Source organism: Argopecten irradians, chromosome 11, assembly GCF_041381155.1.
Source record: "Argopecten irradians isolate NY chromosome 11, Ai_NY, whole genome shotgun sequence".
Taxonomy (NCBI): Eukaryota; Metazoa; Mollusca; class Bivalvia; order Pectinida; family Pectinidae; genus Argopecten; species Argopecten irradians.
In genome coordinates, this window is record NC_091144.1 from 34,294,945 (window position 1) to 34,315,206 (window position 20,262).

The 20,262-nt window shown below is 36.7% G+C and overlaps 1 protein-coding gene across 1 annotated transcript; it reads right to left on the reverse strand.

The window, feature by feature from the left end:
• Window positions 1-141: 141 nt before the first annotated feature.
• LOC138335383 (disintegrin and metalloproteinase domain-containing protein 10-like) lies at window positions 142-18,850 on the reverse strand. The gene is made up of 13 exons (XM_069284440.1): window positions 18,735-18,850; window positions 16,150-16,294; window positions 15,611-15,915; window positions 13,256-13,515; window positions 12,276-12,404; window positions 11,524-11,704; window positions 10,811-10,967; window positions 9,670-9,774; window positions 8,805-8,886; window positions 7,633-7,757; window positions 2,984-3,086; window positions 1,234-1,368; window positions 142-312 (listed from the first exon to the last, which is right to left on the reverse strand). Exons 3-13 carry the CDS (start codon window positions 15,849-15,851, stop codon window positions 184-186), a joined length of 1,647 nt encoding a protein of 548 aa, XP_069140541.1. The 5' UTR covers window positions 15,852-15,915; window positions 16,150-16,294; window positions 18,735-18,850; the 3' UTR covers window positions 142-183.
• Window positions 18,851-20,262: the final 1,412 nt, after the last annotated feature.

Here is a 20,262-nt window from a genome sequence, read left to right on the forward strand (position 1 = left end):
CCTATATCGCCGTCGCCTTAAGATTGTTACATATCGATATCGCCGAGTTGTACTATCATATCCGATTCCCTACCACCCCTATCGTCGCCTTAAGTTGTACATATCGATATCGCCGATGTCCTACACCCCCTATCGTCGTCGCCTTAAATTGTACATATCAATATCGCCGATATCCCACATCCACTATCGTCGCCTTAAGTTGTACATATCGATATCGCCGACGTCCCTCGCTGACCTGTTATCCTCCACTTGGTTATGACGGGCACTCTTTGGAGGGGCGTGGCTTTTAGAACAGAACTTTGCCACCAAGATCTGCAACAGAATAGAAAATGGTAGAAACTACGAAAAATGACATAAATATATACAATAAATTCCATTTTCAAAATCTGTCTGCATGGTTTCCAGCTTCCTTATAATGTTAAATATGTAACTAGGGTATTTTCATCGGCTGTACTGGGCAAAATTCATTTCGATTGTGAGGTCAACATGGTGTTTATGACGTCAGAGAGACGATATAACAATACAATGGCAGTCTCTATTTGGTTATTTACATTCACTTGCTACGTCTACATATGTACTACATAAACTAACCAAGGCAAAATGAAATCTATGGGCGTATAACTGACACCCAAAACGTGAACATTATGACGTCACCACTGTTGACATGGAAAAGACATTTAGACCATGATCAGTTTACGTCGCAAATTCACTCACCATTTTACTTTAACATGATAATTTACTATGAAGGAAACAATGTTTTATTATAAAATGCATCGAAACATGATTTGAATAATGTTATATTAATAAAACGATCTCTTCTTTATGTCGAGGATAGGGATAAAAAATCATAGTAGTCGTTTAGTGTTATAAAGCGACTGTTGAGATAGGTTTCGATTCTCTGTGCACTATTTTAGCTCTGTAATATTATCAAATATCAATACGAGAATACATGTATAACAACGTTAGTGTACGGCAACAGTACGGCCGTATCCAATACTTTTTTGTAGGATGATCGTATTATGATACAATTTAAATTTTTTGATTAGGATTAAAAGATTCCTAAAGTTCCTTGATGGTTCGTTGATGCACTTGCTCGCTTTCTCCGTTTTCAACACGTTTAACCGATTTGAATTGATTAAGCATGATCTGAAATTTTAAATTACATTCTGCTTCGATTTAACAAGATAAACATGATCAACACAGAGTTATCAAGTCATTTGAAGATATACCCACCAGGACTATAACAAGAAAAACACCAGCACATATACCAATGTACCAGTGTTCTGTTAAAAATGATTTCAGTGTTTGGAAAATTTCTCCGTCCAACAGTAGTTTCTTCAAAGCCAGCAGGGGGCCCGTCGGGTCAACCTTGAAAAATTTAACAAATACAGTCAACCAATCAAGGGATATAAATCAAAAAAAGTTTTTTTAATTATTATTTCAACATGATTTGCTGAAAGGACAAAAGAGGACTCAGTATTGAATTAGAAAAGTTTGTATGGTTTCACGAACATTCCTTTACTTTAAAGAATTCCTTAACTTAATGTTTCACATAGGAAAGAAATACATTGAATAGATTTGAAGCAAGGCTCCTTAGCTTGAATTGTTTTCCTTAACTTTTCCTTACAGTTAAAGAATGTCCAAGGAACTGGGCCCAGAGATTATTAAGTCATGCAAGAAGTTAGAGGTATATATAACTCGTACAGATGATATGCAGTGACAACACAAGGCGCAAATGTATTATATTGTATGGAAGACTATCTCGACGATAATTGGATGAACATTAGTAACTCTCGCTCAGAGGCCAGCGTCCCTCCCCAATTTTTTAAAGTTTTTGGGAATAGAAAAATACATTAGTGCACACCCAAATCCATTCTTATTTGGTGTTCACCACATATGTATAACATACAATGTATATGAATTGTGTTAAAGCAAACAAGTGGGATAACAAACCAATGACTTTTTTAGGACTCATTTTTTTTTCAGAACACACTGGTGAATTTGGGGCGAGTTTTTCATCGGATCCGTGTGATTCACAGATAACTTTCAAATTTGAGCTGGGCATCTATAAGAGGTATTGTTTGTGTAAACTTGAAAATAAAGAGTGAAAATGTAAAGGGGAAAAATTGGCATGGACTGTATATTTATAAAGGGGAGTAACTCTGTACATGACGCACATTACGGAGCATACAGTAGAAGGCCCACTACCTTTCCGGAGTAAAACATAAAGGTTTCTTTAAAACATTTATAACGTCAGAAAATATATATCGATGGCCTAAGATGAGGTCACATAACCAAACATATGCAAGATTTCCTCCGTAATATATGATAACAGTGGCGAGTCATTTCGCTGTTTTGCCGTCTGGCGCAGTGATATTCAACAACCGCGCGGTATTTAGGACGACGGCGGGAAATATAAAACGACCCGCGTTATGAAAGTTAACATTTTATTTATAATAATGAAATTGTTTAGAAGGTGATGATGCGTGTAGTATAAGTAAGTTGATAACTTTTGTAACTCTTCAAAATTATCGATCTCGATTTACATTCCCACTTTAAAAATAACATGCCGTTTCGGAAAGGTAGTGGGCCTTTATCAAAATGTTCTTTAATTATAATATAAAAACATGTTTCCCGATTTCCCTTTTTAAATAATATATAGATTATATTTCATCGGCTATTTTCACTACATTGGAATTAACAAGTGCGATCGAAAGACTTCTTACTTTTCAAATAATACCAAGTTTCTTATGAATGATAAAATGATAAATAGTCTCATAGAATGTTAGTCCGCTTAACCTGCCTATATTATTAGGTTTTTTTACCTAATATTAGGCAAAATAAAAGCTTAATTAAGGAATAGAGGAAGGTTTAGCGGACTAATAGAATGTAAGCTGTATTTTGGCTCGGGACAAAATGAAAAAAAGCTCACCTATGGCGTGCCACTTTTGTGTTTTTTCTATATACAAAAAAAAATACCTACCTGTCGGCACTCGTGGAAAACGTCACAATATCCCTTATAGTCGTTACAAGGACTTCCGGAGACAGCTTTGGTTTTTGTTATAGCCGGGATGTCGGATGAAGGCCTAAAAGAAATTAAATAAGACAGCACAAAACCTTAAGTGATGTTGGATGACGGTTTGTAAAAAAATTGCATGAGACATAAAACATTATTTGTTATTCCCAATGCGAAAGGAGTTTCATAAATAAATTCTGAACATTTGAACATTTACTATCAGAACAACAGTGTTGCTCATACTAGCGGACAGCTGAGTGGTTCCGGGCTGGGACCTGATCACCCCAGTCGGCGCACCTCCGAAGGTTGTAGTGAACAGCGCCGAAACAACCAAGGAAGGAGGATTCACCTGACGACGGGACCATGACGCATCAGTACCATCCAAGATGTATATAGGTAATTGCAATCTGGTTTCAACCAGTGACCGCCAGGAAAGTCTGGATGACGGCTGCGAATAGGGCAGTGACAACCTGGATAGACAGGAGACAGTCTGGAAAGACAGGCAACCAAGGGTGTGGAGGCTTAGCAGGCTGAAGCACATCTTCCGCGAGGAGGAACCTTTGATTCCGCTATAGACAGATATATGGAGAAATACCCCCAAGGTCGCGCGAGAGCGGGGGAGGATGAGCGACCTAATCTGGAGGACACAATGGATACGACACCGGATCGACCAAGGACTGAGAGACTGAACAATGGCAGTACTTGTAGTTGTGGTAAGACCTTGAAAAATGAACGGGGACTTAAGATCAACATGGGGAAGATGGGGTGCGCGCCTATTCTGCGTTTGACACAACGCGCAGGGCAACCATGTCATACAATGAAGAGGACAACCGGAACGATGAGTCAACAACAGAAAACCGCAGTCAACATACCCCCGAAGTCAGGTTACAGGAACCAAACCTGGCTGATAGCAGGAAAGCAAAGATCAAGTGGCCATCAAGTGCAAACAAGTCAGAGTGGGAGAAGTTTGATGTAGATGTAGATGCAATTTTAAACGCATCTTTGGCAGGAGGAGTCGATAGGAAGATCGAAGGCATGACATCAATAATGTATAGCGTGGGTCTTGATAGATATGGTGCAGAAGAGAGGAAACAACCAAAGAAGACTATCACTAAGAATAGGAGGCAGCAGGAAATAACAGGCATGAGGAAAGATCTGAGACGGCTTGCAAAATCATTCAGATGTGCTACGGTAGAAGAGAGACCTGCATTGGCAGAACTTCGCAAATACATCAGAGAAAGGTTGAAACTTTTAAGAAGAGCTGAAAGGAGTAGACGAAGGAGGAAGGATAGGGAAAGAGCACGCGCAAGATTCACAGCCAACCCTTTCCAATATACATCACACCTTCTTGGCAGCAAAGGGTCTGGAACATTGAAAGCAGAGAGGGAAGAGGTCGAGAAGCATCTGCACGATACGCACAACGATCATAAGAGGGATGAGGAGCTTGAGGACAACGAAAAGCTCATTCGGCCAGATGAACCAGAACATTTGTGTGATGAGTCTGAACCAAAGTTGAAGGAAGTAAAAGATGTCATCAGGAAAGCAAGAATAGCATTATCACCAGGTCCCAATGGCATAACTTATAGAGTATATAAGAATTGCCCGAGATTGACAAAGCGATTGTGGCAGCTCATGAGAATAGTATGGAGAAGAGGAAAGCTTGCCATGGATGAGAGCTGGAGTTAGACAGCCCCCAGTAAGGGCATTTATAGATGACATGACCATCAGCACAAAGACAGTCATAGAGGCAAGATGGACTCTTCAGGAAATTGAAGACATCATCATTTGGGCCCGTATGAAGATTAAACTATCCAAGTCCAGAAGTCTAGTTCTGAAGAAAGGAAAGATCAAGAATGAAACATTCAAGACTGCAGATGAAACCATTTCAACAGTTTCCGAGAAGCCAGTTAAGTGCCTGGGGAAATGCTTTGACGACTCACTCAGCGATATTGGCAACGTTAACAACACGCAGAGGCAGCTTGAGAAATGGATGGACACTATCGACAGAAGTGGCTTAACAGGAAAATACAAGACCTGGATATACCAACATGGAGTATTACCAAGAGTTCTGTGGCCACTATTAGTCTATAACGTACAAATGACAACTGTCGAGTCAATGGAAAGGCTGGCAAGTAGATACCTAAGGAGAAGGTTGTCTGTCCCACGAAGCTTCAGTAGCATAGGACTTTACAGTTCTGGAAGTAAGCTGCAACTTACTCTCACCTCATTGAAGGAGGAATTCAAGGTGACAAAGGTCAGGCAGTTACTCATGCTGAGGGACAGTCGGGATGCCAAGGTTAGAGAGGCAAGAGTAAACATCAGAACAGGACGTAAATGGTCAGCAAAGAAGACTATGGAAGAGGCAGAATCACAACTTCAACATGGGGACATCGTTGGAACAGTAGCTTTGGGTAGGCAAGGGCTTGGAGTGACAACAGGGAAAAAGTGGAGGACATCAAACCAGGAGGAAATGAGACATCTTGTTCAGAAAGAAGTTCGTGCAATGGAAAAACAGTCACGAATGGTTAGAGCCACTGGTATGAAGAAGCAAGGAAATTGGCTTAACTTGGAAGGCGCCCGCCAAAAGAATTTGTCATGGAATGACATTTGGTGCATGGGGCCTCAGAGGCTGCAATTTCAACTAAATTCTGTCTACGACGTATTGCCGACTCCATCTAACTTGGCAACGTGGGGAATGACGGACGACCCAGCGTGCAAACTCTGTGGAAGACCAGCCAATTTAGAACATATCCTTTCTTCTTGCTCAGTGGCCCTAGCGGATGGACGGTACACCTGGCGTCACGACAAGGTTCTGTCTGTACTTGCAGACACTCTGGAGAACAGGAGAAAGAGACCAAAGAGGGACATACGCGGCTTGAAATTTATCAATTTCGTCAAGGCCGGAGAACAGAGTGTTAAAGGCAGTGTGGAAGGCAGTGGAGTGCTAGGTACAGCAGAAGATTGGCAGTTGAGGGCAGATTTGAATGGCCGGATGACTTTTCCACCAGAAATAGCAGTAACCAACCAAAGGCCAGACATAGTAATTTGGTCATCATCGTCCAAACAGGCTGTGCTGGTGGAGCTGACAGTGCCGTGGGAGGATCGTATCAACGACGCCTATGAGCGAAAACAGGCCAAGTACCAAGATTTGGTATCAGACTGCCAGCAACGAGGATGGAGAATGTGGTGTCTTCCTGTGGAGGTTGGTTGTCGTGGTTTCGTTGGGCAGTCTATGTGGAGGGCCCTGCGGATCATCGGCATCACTGGCATAGAGAGAAGAAGATTGATAGGGCGGCTCTGCAGAGAGGCTGAGGTGGCATCAATGTGGCTGTGGAAGAAGAGAGAGGAACAGTGGAGAGGACAACACCAGTAACATCAAGTTGTGTATGAACATTTACTATCAGAACAACAGTGTTGCAACATACTAGCGGACAGCTGAGTGGTTCCGGGCTGGGACCTGATCACCCCAGTCGGCGCACCTCCGGAGGTTGTAGTGAACAGCGCCGAAACAACCAAGGAAGGAGGATTCACCTGACGACGGGACCATGACGCATCAGTACCATCCAAGATGTATATAGGTAATTCTTATCTTCGACTACTGGTACTAAAACAACTTGAAATGTCCCGAAATAATTTGCAAATATGTTACTTCGGTATTAATATTTGATAGAATATTTAATTAATACATATGTATTGATGCTCAACTGAATTCCCGGACATTGTAGAGTTATAGTACGTAGAGTAAAACATGTTTTAATGAGCACGGTTACGATGAATTGATGGTTATAAGTTAGAATTCCTCATCAGCCATTACGGTTTGTTTGCAATCTAATATCTATAGATAACAATGCTCCATTCAGGGTCATCTCAGCATTACCCATGACCTAGAATCGGAACACCTCGGAACGTACTTTTAGCCGTTTACACTTTAGAATGAATCAACAACACCGATCGCGAAGATTCCGTAAAAGAGACGCTGATTGGCTAGCCACAGAGGTCAGGCTGAGGTGACTCCTAACGGGCCACTGTTATATGTTAGATATTGTATTGGAGCGTTACGTAGAACATCGTAGTGGAACGGAATTACAAGTCTAATTTTAATTAAATTGGGTTCGGTTCCTATAAGATGTTTGCAATGTGAATAACGAAGCAATTCTTTGGTCCTCAGAGGTGTAGTTATAAAAATGATTAAACTGTAGACAAATTGTTCAAAAATCTACTCTATCCTGATATCATTGCGTTTCGCCATTGTCAATATTCGACGCTCTATTCAATTTATGGCATTCGTGACTACATTAAAGAAATTTTATTAATTGATACCGTTTGTAAAGCTTTCAGAAATGTAATCATTTAATCCCGAGAATCACCTACTGGTGGAGATACACTTTTTTCGGTTTTTCGATTTCATTGGTTTTTCAAGGATTTTTCCCAAACAATAATGCACGTCAATGTTTCATTGTAATGTCATGATAACGTCGTGTTTTCGTGCGATTTCAATATGTTGTTCATAGTTGTGTGCAAAAAAAATGAATTGGTCATTCAGAGAGACAGATTTAGTATGGAAACAAAAGAAAAAAATATTTATGTTTTGTTAAAGTTGATCATATGATACGTACGTGCAGGCGGAATTGTAGATACAGCAGACCTCACATAACTTTTCATCATTGTAGTCGTCGGCAACAGAAGGACTACATTGGCAAGACTCGAGACTGTGGGCGAGGCAAACAGATCCAGAACATTCCTAAAATATCCACAAAGATAATCTTTGGTAAAGGTTTACTACCATCCGGAACTTCTCGGGGAATAGATAGTACATAGATATTACCCGATGAGTTCAGGATGGGTTTACTACGACATCAATGGCAAAACAATAGAACCAAAACCACAAAACTTCTCGGCTTATTTAAGTTTTTTATCGCTGAAAAATAGATTTTTTTCACTATCAAAAACAGGAGCAGACGATTTAGTATTTTTAATTATAAAAGTTACTTACTTTACACCATTACCACAATTGAAAAGTTTGAGCTTCTGATATTATTTCAAGTTAAAATATAAAAAAACAACAATTGATTGCATTCCGAACAAAATCCGTGGCACTATATCCTATATGGAATTAAGTACTGATTGCGCATGCACCAAAAGCAAAATAAATTATTTTACATTAGTTTTTGTGTTAACTGAACATACATATATACGATTTAACACCAATTATTGTCAAATGATGAGTATCATCTATGCTCGATCGGCAGTGGAGCATCTTACACCAGGAAAACAATGAGATTAAGGTTCGGAACAGGTGTTGCGTATTTAATTTGTTTGAAAACAGTCTCACGCGTGTATAAAATTAATTGCGAAATTGCAAAAATGAATAATTTTTTACAATTTCTGCGGAGGATAATTATTGTTGAGTGTTTGGTTGTTTCATGAATTAATGAATAAACAGTCAGAACAAAATGTGATAAAATAAACAAATAAGTAGTAAATGTTCTTAATAATGATAAAATGTCTTCACTTTATGCATTCTTTTGACCTCACGTCAAAGAAACGAAGTATATGCCATGGACGTGTCATGGACATTTCAGTAATATCTACATTGTATTTATATTCATATCTAGGGATAGGTGCTTCCAAAATAATATGTGTAAATTGAAATATTTACTGAAATGAACAAACTTTCATTGTCAGGAGAAATGTTTTGTCCCTATTTTGACCTATTTCATTTTTAACATCAAAAGTATTTTACATTGCTAAATGTCATTTTCATTAATGTTCACAACGTGATACTTACCCCTAAGAAGCAGACCTGACCCTCTGCGCAATATGTGCCGTTGGCTACAGAAGTGGAATCTGGGCAAACCGCTGACGATCCGGTGATAATGGTTAAGGGAGATAACTTCAAGCATTTTCATCATCACCATAAAAGTGATAAACATTTTGTGATCCCAAGGGTAGAATATCATATGTAATATGAAAGGTTTTTTTCTTTCATACCTCGACGTTTTAATGCAATTTTACAGCTATGATATCCTGTCATCTTGAAATAAGTTCGAAAAAATCTGCGGCTGCAAATAATTTCTCCATACATGAAAATATATGATATTTTCAATCTTGAATCCCGTTGTTTGTACGGCTAGCCATGTAATGCAGTCTCAGGCGACATGAGTGTATTTTATTAGACCAGCCAGTATTAAAACTGTAGGTATGAGAGAAATATAAAATAAAGAATGACTGTGTGACACGCTGTTACCGTATATCATAAAACCAAAATGATATATGTACATATCATTACATTTAAATTCGTAAAATATAAAGGGTCTTCAATAGGTGTTGCGTAATAGTACATTAAATTCATTTTATCAACCTATGTAAAGGTTCAATTGTCTGGATTACTGTTTGGTTGTTCCCGAAATGTACGACCAAGCAGGAATGTATGTCACGATAAATGTCTGCTTTGCACATGGAAAGATGTGGTAGAAAATGGCAAATATTGATGAAAGGTCTTAAAAGCGGATTATATTCGCCTGATACGGAAAAATTATAACATAAATGGACCTCCTCCTGTTTTGGGATGCACATGTAAGTAAAAAAAAAACGAAAGAAAACGTAAATCGCATGGTAAGTTTGAGACGAATCCCACGTGATAAAAAGGATATTCACACTTTGCCTCAGAGAGACAGGAACTGTTTGCTCTACAGACATGGTTATCTCCTGAGCTATAAAGTGCACAGGAAGAACTGCAGCAGGGGCCTTCGCTTGGACTGAAAATAATAAAAAAATCTTTTGATAAGTTCATATTAGATATAACATTGAGAGGATTACTCACTATTTTAACTCATTCACCCCTTATGACACATTTAGACTATTTTTAATCAAAGACTTGAACAGTCCATTTTGAAATTTCAGGGTCGAATCGGTACAGGAGTGAATTTTCAAAGCATTTACTTACACATGACTTATTCAACTTATAACTATGAATCTCAATCACAGTATGGAAACCATACACACTTCAAGTAGGGACCCCTTTGGAAATAAGCTTTCTTTCCTGGTTTTGATGGGTCATCCCAGGTAAAGATTCACATATATGTTTGTTTACTTGGTAATGTACGGTATCGAAATGCACATTGTGTTGTACAATGTATCTATGTATTATTATCTTTATGTACAACCGAACCGCCAGGTATACAATTGGTATATTATCTGAAATTATTATCATTAATTGCTTCTAAATATTCAAGATGGGTCCCCTACATATTTACACCCAGAATTTCCGTAATCAGCAATCATACCCGATTTTCCCTTTTTCGGTATTTGCTTGGGTTGCATGACTGATGATCTGTGTTTTGATGCAAAATGAACTTCCAATAAAAGTACGCTATAAGTTACTTTTAAGTTAATAAATTTTGTATTAACGCAAAGTTGATATGTTATGCAACCTAGGAAAATCTAATCAATCTATCCCAGAGTTCATTGCGATCCCCTGAATGAGAAACAGCAATGCACATTGGGAGAGATTGGAAAACAAAAAGAAAAAAAATGTGTTTGTTGAAAATGAGATTTAGTGCGAACATGCGTTGACCCTTCTTTAATTACATGAACATAAATGCCATGACAACAATAGCACTAGAGTTTGTGCTTCAGAATTCTTATTGAGAAGGGATCTAGAATGGGAATTTTTCACCACAACTCTGCTTTGAAGACTCGGTTGACCTGCCAAGGAATATAATGAAGTTAATATCTTTGACTCTGGTGACCGACCGAGAGACATAATGAGGTTAATAAGGCTACTTATGATACCTGCACGAGGAGGGCAAGTTGACCTTGGTACAGGGTGTTGCTGAGGGGTTAGATGATTGGGGATTACAGCAAGTCTCATTACAGGTATCTTCCCAGCCACAGTCGCACTCCTCTCCGCTCTCAACTACGTTATTACCGCAAACAGGCTGACCTGGTTCTGTTAGCATCACATTATAATTATAGAATTAGAACTTCGTATGTGTATTGCGCCAAACACAGTAGATGATAAACCATAAATATAGCTGCTTCGTGTCGTTATAGAACAATTATGCAAATGTGCTTTAGTGTCATTCGAAATCTTAATATTGTAAAGATTAACTATAGTTAAACTTGCTTGAATTTGTTGCCCGTCGAATGCAGAAATGAATGCTACACATTATATATAACGAACCTGCAATCAGCGACGTCGTGTCTCAAACGGGTTTACCATGATCTTGTCCAAATTAGTAAACAATTTATTCAAACATCAGGTTATTTTAATTGGTCATTCATTTCATTAACTTATTTTAGTCGCCTTCTATTTATCAATACTGGTGCTACTTGGCACCGCCTGTGAGCACTTGAGAATTGCAATGCCCATTAATTTTAGATTTTGTTGTGTATATGTAGTATACAAAAAGCTTATATGGCTTATGTTTGCCTATTTCATGTCTTTCAGAGTGGATATTACTTTGGGTTATCTTCCGATTCAATTGTAGTTATATGTATGTTACCTATGAAGCAGCCGTCCACATCCCGTGCCTTTGCTGCCAGAATAGGATGCATGTACCCAATACTGCATGAAGAAAACATCTGGTTATTTGCTTCGTTTCCGGATGTTGCGCTGGGAAACATGATGTAGTTACCTCCATTTCCGCTTCCGGGAGAACATGTTCCTTGAGTTTCTGGATCGTGCTGTAAGGCATTTAAAAACTATAGGACCAGAAAGTAATAAAAGATGCTTCATGAAATAAGTGGCATGTGCAAATATTGTTTAGGCCAAATTAAGAGTCCTAACTAAAATTTAATTCCGTTTAAAAGAATTTGCAGCGCAAATAAGGAAAGTCGTTTAAGAAATATCTAATTTGTGAATAGAACATTACGCAAATTAAAACCAACCCAACACACAAATGATAACATAAATGAAAGTGTCATCTAGGGTTCCAAATGATATTAAGGTTTTCATTTCTTGAAACGAAAACGACCGAAATTATGTAAATTAATTTTAAAATAAAGTCCTTTTCGAGAAATCGTTCACTTGGGATGTTGCATCACGTAACAAACAGTGATAAAACCATACCTGGACATTATTTTGACATGTACATTCATTACAATCGAGAAATAAGATGGACTATGTGCTGGTCATGTGAGCATTAATATAATCTTACATGGGTCTGTCAAGTGGGCAGCAAAATTTCAACCCGAGTGAAAGATTTTGGCTGGTCAACCAATCTTTCATGATTTTAAGTAAGATGTCGATGTTTACCTTTGATCCGAAGTTGTGTCCAATTTCGTGGGCGAATGTGGCGTGAGACACAGCCGAGGCAACATCGCGCCCGTAGTTGATCAGAGTCACCAGACCCGTGTTGAGATTTTTTTCCTGACCATGGTAAGTCTGAAATATCAATATGTCAACCATTGTTTTGTCTTCAAGAAATTAGGATTTTACAGAGATTTGATTGAAAAAATGTTATTTAAAACAATTTAGAGAAAAAACTTATTTTTTTATAAATGAAGTAGATTTTAAACACTGATACCTGTATCATAACGATTCAGTCCTTCAATAGAAATCGACTACGTTTAAATATTGACCAGCCCCAAAAAATGAAAATACAAAAAAAAAAAAAAAAACACACAAAAAAACTGTTATAATGTTTATATCAGTAATGAACAAAAGCTATTTACGGAATAATTAAACGATAGTGAGAAAACGACAAATCATCGTACGTTTTTCCCGAATGAGTGTAGTCGTATTACAGCTTGACGATATTTCAAAGTGAAAGTGGTTGATTCACAAAGTAATAGAGTAATAGAAATGGGCTACAAATGAATGAACCGTCTATCTAGTCCTAGATCATAGGTTGTAGCATATTCTTCTTTACATTTACTGGATATTGCCGCCTTCTATTTTCTTTAACCTTACGAAGTGAAAATGCTTTTCTTCGGCGAATCACCCAAACCTAACAGGGCCAAGAATGGATGACTCCTTTCCACATAAACTACTTTGCATGACAATGCCTGCAGTAAAAACGTTTATAACGAATTCGTGGTTATAACGCAATAATTTTTATTCTCTGTCTAGGTTCCAGTAAGATTTTTTTGCAATGTGTATATAACTAACTGTTTATAACGAAGTGATTTTGTTGGTCCCAGAGATTCGTTATAAGCGTGTTTTACTATATTTTATTAATAAAGTGACAAATCATCTCACCCCTTGCCCAGATTCAACAAAATATTTTAACGTACCCCTCTCTTTTCACATACTCCTCCAGCGTATCCGATTTCAGCTGTCCATGCCAGACCAAGCACCCCTTCAAAGTCCCTATAGGTGAAGAGGGTAGACAAACAGTAATCGTCATAGTTCCCGAGGGAATGTCTGTCCAGTAGACTCTCCACACTATATTGGGGTTTAGGAAAAGGATAGCCCGGTACCGTGTTGTCATCATATATTGTGACCCGCTTTATCTGGAACGAAATATCGTCCGCAGTCCCGTCACCGTCAAAGTCTGAAATGTATTTTAACAACAATTTAGGATAATAGATTATTCATATGACACAAATATCAGAGGGTATTCTAAATTAATCGCAATGAAATTCAATATAATCCCGTGAAATTTCAATTTTTGAGGGACTATTTTTCCCTCTGAAATCATTGCGCCGTTGCTTCCGCCAATCAGATAAGGCTTTACAAATGACGACGCCATTTTTACGTCAAGAGACGATGATGTATTTTCTAAGCCATTGAAAATGCAAGCTAGATTAATTTATAATTCAAATATTTCTATTTCAAGTGGCCGTTGATATCTAATAGGTTAGGTGTCCAGCATTCTACCCTTACGTAATTTTTCTAGGACTCCGGGTTTTCCACATCATCACAACTTTTACCGCTTTTATGGGAGTGTTAAACAGAGGAAATCAAAAAGTATCATTTGAAGGAATGATAAATAATTTAGATTTAAAAAAAGATAAAATAAAATAAAAATACATTGTTGAAGAAACATTCAATTCCTGCTAATTAACGAATATGTCTGTTCTTTCTGCAATTAGGAGCCAAGGCCGGCGTGATATACTCCAGGGGAATCTAAATATGGTTTGTGGGTCGACATTTACCTGTTATATTATGACAACAGGATATTGTACAGGTAACACTAAGATAAAACAACTATTCTAATTCATAATGTAGGATGGCAACCAGAAATAATTCCCTTGTCATGCCGTGTTCATGTCGCTTTGTGATCACATTTTCTCTCGAGGGTTTTTTACTATCTACATATAGATGATTAAAATCATATCAAAATTCAATGGAAAATATCGACCATAATAATTAATAAACAATGACAGACCAAAAATAGAAATAGAGACAGACTAGCAAGGTGTCTGGTTATCTTTGTTTCTCCAGTATTCGTTTTAAATGATTATCAATGAACTCTTTACATAAACCACATGTATTTAAAGTATATCGTTCTAATAAATAATTAGTGTAACCAATTGATATTTTGTTAACGACATTAAACGTATATTTAGCAATTATGATAAAAGAGCATTGATGAACTATGTAAAACATACAGAATGCTTTCTCTTTTTCTCTTTGCTGTTGCTACTGTCTCGATACTCCAGGGGTTCCGATCACTTCTCTACGATCTCTACACCCATGGACTATATCATAGTAAATTGCAGGCAACAGAACAGAACAGGTAATTAAATCGTTTGATGTACGTTAAAAGAGCCGTATAACAGTATACTGCGGTTTGCTATGTGGCTTTGATGTTGGGCGTCGCTCTATCTGTAGTCTTCAAAGGAAGTCTTTGCAGGCTTGTGAATGGTTCAGCTGTTTTCCGCGGAGCTGCCTCCAGTTTAACAATGAAATAGTCCAGAAGTGAAGATATCGTAAGTGATTAGAAACCCTGGAGTATTGAGGATGGGCCTTGGAAGGCGAGTGGTTTAGTTGTTCCAACATATTACTACTAGCCCTCAACCTCTTGGTTACGAATCCGAGTCCAACGTGAGGCTGTTACTAAGTAATAAGTTTAACAGTAGATCAGGTTTCTTTTCGAGAAATCGGCTTCCCACCTACTAAATCTAGCACGTCCTCAAGTGACACTGGCTGTTTAACCACTGGCCAGTACTGGCTGTTTAACCATCGGCCAGTGGTTAGGATCTGGTTATTATACTACATGGGATTCGAACTCACGACTCAAAGTTAGTGGAAATGTGGCAATATCTTAATCATTGGTTTGGTTTTATTAGTTTTACATCCTATTAACAGCCAGGGTCTTGTAAGGACGTGTCAGATTTGTTGATGGAGGAAACCTGGAGTACACGGAGAAAAACCACCAACCAGTGGACAGTACCTAGTAAATGTCCCACATGGGATTCTGACCCGCATCCCATAGTTGGAGGGCTTGTGGTAATATGTCGGGACATCATAACTACTTGGCCATTGTAGCTCTTTTACAGAGCAAACAATTGCAACAAACATTTTACTAAATGAATAAACCCCCCCCAAAAAAAAAACCGTCAGAAAAAAAAAAACCGACAGAAAGAAAGAAAGCATAATGAGGACCAAACACATATATGAATGATATCTATAGCATAGCTTACCTATGGCTCTAAATATGTTATTAGACGCTTGAACATGATTGGTCATTTGATCCAAAACGGCGTCGTTTGTAAGAAACTTGTTGTAAAACGTGTGGTCAGCAACTAAGTACAGTTCACAGACTGTCTTATTTGCGATGATAGACCGTCGTTTTCGCTCTCGCGGCTGATACCTGTCCGACCATTTTTCTGATGACTGGTGAAGCTGCTCACGCATTTTCTCTGACTTCCGGTATTTCATCATCTTTCGGTGGAGTTCATCAGACTTGCACTTTATTTCATTTGTGTCTATTGAAACATCCGATGACCTATATTAAAGGGATACGGAATGAAGACGCAAATCATTGATTATTTGGTTAATAATAATTATGCAAATAATTTTAATTTAATCCATTTCTAATGAGGTCAAATAACAGTTCCGCATTGAATTTACAAACATGAATATATGATGTTTTACTTATTTATGATCAAATTGGAAACCATTCCTTCGTTAGCTTCAATAAAAGGGGTGTCATACTGAGGATATTTAAATCAGGAAATACCTGTAAATTATTGAACTAAAGTTTGTGGCTCCTTGGAAATGTCGCCGGGATCCCTCGATGTTATACGTCTCATTCGGATAGATTAATTGTCCCTCAAAATGACCACGTGTCGTAACCACTCCGAATATCCTACTTCCGGAGTCACCTAATACATAAAATATAACCTAATTTCATTATACATCTCTAAGGAATGCAATTTTTCTAAGAGGCGATCTCACTACATACATTGCATCTACTTACGGAAGTGTTAAGATCTTGATGTAAATCAAAACTACATTGTAATTATAACAACAACAAAAAGAAAAAAAAATGTTCACCTCCATTCGTATCCCTACTTCAGTATTTGTTATTTCAACAAATTTTATTTCGAATAACGAAAAAGGATAGTTTTCTCCTAGTAACAATGAGTATATACATATGATTAAAAAAATTCTAATTTTGAACATATTCATGAACATATACTGTAGCAATTGTATTGATGAATAATGTTGGGATAAGGACAGTATTTAAGATATCATCTCCAATATACTTATGTGCGAAATTTATTGTTTTTCAAAATATATATAATCATAATTTAGAGATTAGAATATAATATAAATGACTGGATCCATCCACACATAGGATACAGACCTAAATGTCCATAATGGCTTATTTGCCAGTGGTCATCCACCTATGTATTTTTGGATCCAATCAAGGATATTATATTCAAGTTTTAGTATTAAAATAACTGTACTATCATTGAAGATGGAATATATCATTAATATCAATGGATTTGAATGAGATGAAGTTAATTTAGATTCAAGATATTTTGAATAAATACATAATCTTGATATTGTCCTTACTTATTTCATAAACAAACCTTACTTATTACATAAACAAACAGTTATGTATTCTTTCATATGTGATAATTTGAATATATCATTATAATATGTTAAACAATATAAATTAGGTGCCATAAATTACATGCCAATCAGAAAAGAGGGGGAGGGGGGAGAAGGTGGAGTAGAGTAGGTGACCATAATCAAAATAAAGTGTGCTATCTATTAATGCTATTTTTAGTAAGGAAAAATATAAAAAGCAGATCGCAGATCAATATTGAGATGATATCGAGATCTATACAGGTAAAAATCGATTGGTAGCTCTAATGAACTCAATGACACTATCAAATATGTTTAAATTGGTTAATTTATTACAAGTTTCACAGCCAGACAAAAGCATATTTAAGTTATAATGATTATGATTTTGATTTAGATCGAGTAATTTCTCTCTTAGTATTCTTCGGGGTTCATCATATTTACTACAAGATAAGAAGTGTTCTACTGTTTCATGGCCATTACCACACGTACATGCTGGAGATTCAGTAAGATGATCTCTGTGTAAGTCAAAGTTAAGATTGCCGATATTGTTTCTTAACTGACAAAGGAGTATATTGTTTTTCCTGGTGCCAGCATTAAAATAATTATAATTAACATTTTCTAATCTGATATCACTTAAATACATTTTTAAAAGTTTTTTAAACTGATAGATTGATGTAACACTGGTGAGGTCATACCTTGCTGCAAGTTCATTATAATCTTTCAATGTGGCTGGAATGAAACTTTTTGCATAGATATTGGTTCTGCATAGTGGAATAGTAAACATTCTATCATTACGTAGTAGATACGGATTGGCATTATTAAAGTATGGCTCAATTAGTTCATTAAGATAATTTGGTGTTGTTCCAAAGAAATTTTTATACAGGAGTATTAGTCTGTTTTTTCCGTCTTGCAGCAAGGGTGTCCCAACCAAGTACACAGTAAAGTTTAAATAGTGAGAGGTTCCCTTACGCAGTCCTGTGATAATGCGGGCAGCTTCAATTTGTATCGATTCTGGTAAATTTGCTTCTTCTTGGGTACAGTTATCGAAAATAATATCACCATACCATAAAATAGGTCGAATATAAGAGGTATACAAAGTGACTAGTGTTTTACTTCAGTATACTACAAAGCCATTCCGATACATTATTAGAATGAATATACAATGTACCGTACCCGGCTTACTATACCTTACGGCCGGGTTCAAAACGGTGCCTATGTGTCTTTATGGAACACAGCCTCAGAAACTCACTCGGGCACAATTTTCTAAACTTTTGTAGGTTTCCAATTATCTTATGCGTATACATGATTTATCTATCATTTTTGTCCAAAACAAACATACAACCATTCAACCGTACCGCTCAACATACGTCAAGTTCACCGTTTGTAGACTCGCGTTATAATTTTCTTTCGGAATAAAATTCATATTGATATGTGGAAAAAAACTCTTTCTCTGTGCATTTGATGTTTTATACGGTGCAGTTTTATTGCCTAGTAGGTAAGCATTATAAAGCAAGTAAGATAAAATGCATAAAAACGTTTTGATAACGGTTTGCATATTTATTACTTTTCTCCATTAGCGGTAATAGGCACCAATTGTAACTCTAAAGACGACACCATTATCTTCTTAGTCTTTCAAGCTACAATATTGCAGTTAATACATTATGTACTAGCTTTTTTGAGAGGTAAGTTTGGGTTTACGTTTTAAGATATTGTAAAGAAATTACAAACCTTCGTCGAAACCAGAATAGGAACAAGACGTGTCATAAAATATTCTTCCGGAAGAACTCTCGAACACTACATCGGTTGAAAACAGTTGTGTAGTAGGCTGGAGATTAAGGTTAAAATCCCTGAAAGAGTAAATGAACATGTTTTAATCCAAATGGTATCATCAAAAGACGCTATCTGACACATGCATGTCATTTTTTTTGTATCATACAGAACAAAACATCCTTATCTTGATTTGGATTTTTCTCCTTTTTGAGAACAGGATTTAAGTTGTGTTTTATTACACTGAATAAAATGATGCGCTGTATGAACAAAATGGATTTTAGGTTTTTGTTTTAGTTTAAAACTAATGAACCATGTTATACCTGGTACTATATAATAAACAGCAAACTCAGCATTATTAACTCCTTCAAAATACATTAATTAGGTATATGTTTAGGTGTCAAATTCAAGTATTTTTATCTATTTTTCAATGCGATTATTTTTTATGAGACACTTGTCTTTGATTACATTTATTTGATATCACATATATAATTCAAAATATCTATTTGACATGACAAAACAAGGGATTATTATTGCTTGTTTAAATAAAAAGAAGACCTAGTGATGATTCGAACCCTGAACCCTTAGAACATGGTGGCAACGCCCCAACCATCTGAGCTATACAGACACACTACTCTGAATTGTTCTGACATTGATTCATAGGCATTTTAGCGTACATTGAATTATCCACGTTTTTCTCATTTTTCGGCACCAGTGCAATGTAGCAGAACCCCTTTTTGAGAACAGGATTTAAGTTGTGTTTTATTACACTGAATAAAATGATGCGCTGTATGAACAAAACGGATTTAAGTTTTTGGTTTTAGTTTAAAACTAATGAACTCTGTTAAACCTGGTACTATATAATATCTTTGTCGAGGAAGATAATTAATTAGTTTCCTCTTTTATTAAGGAGACTTAAAATTAGAGCCATATTTGAACCTGATGCATTTATCAATAAAATACTATTCATTGTATCGTTTTACTTAATATTACCTGTACTTATCAAACATTGTCTATTAACAGCATGTCAATTTACACATTTTGTCATTAACTCTTCAATCAGTATCCAAATGTATTTCTATATTTTGATCTCTGTCTCTAGGATATATATAGAGAGGACAATTTAGGAAAGACACGTTTTACAATGGCTTATTTACCCGATTTTTTTCTATCATTTATGACCGATTAATGAAAATGAAGGTTATTATTCATTAGCATATGTAAATTGCTCATTTAAATGTGACATACAATTTGGGCATAGTAACGACTAATTTTATATCTGGTGACATGTCCCCCACCATCCACCCTTGGGTAATCTAGCTATAAAGTACTTCTGAAATTCAAGAATCGGATGGATTTTAATTTGCATATATTATTATAACACGAGTTAAAATAAACGTTTTGATCTGTTACATTCTAGTTTTATCAATGTGCATGTCGTAAGGAATATACGACTCCAATTTTGTTGTGGTATTTGACGTAAAAAATA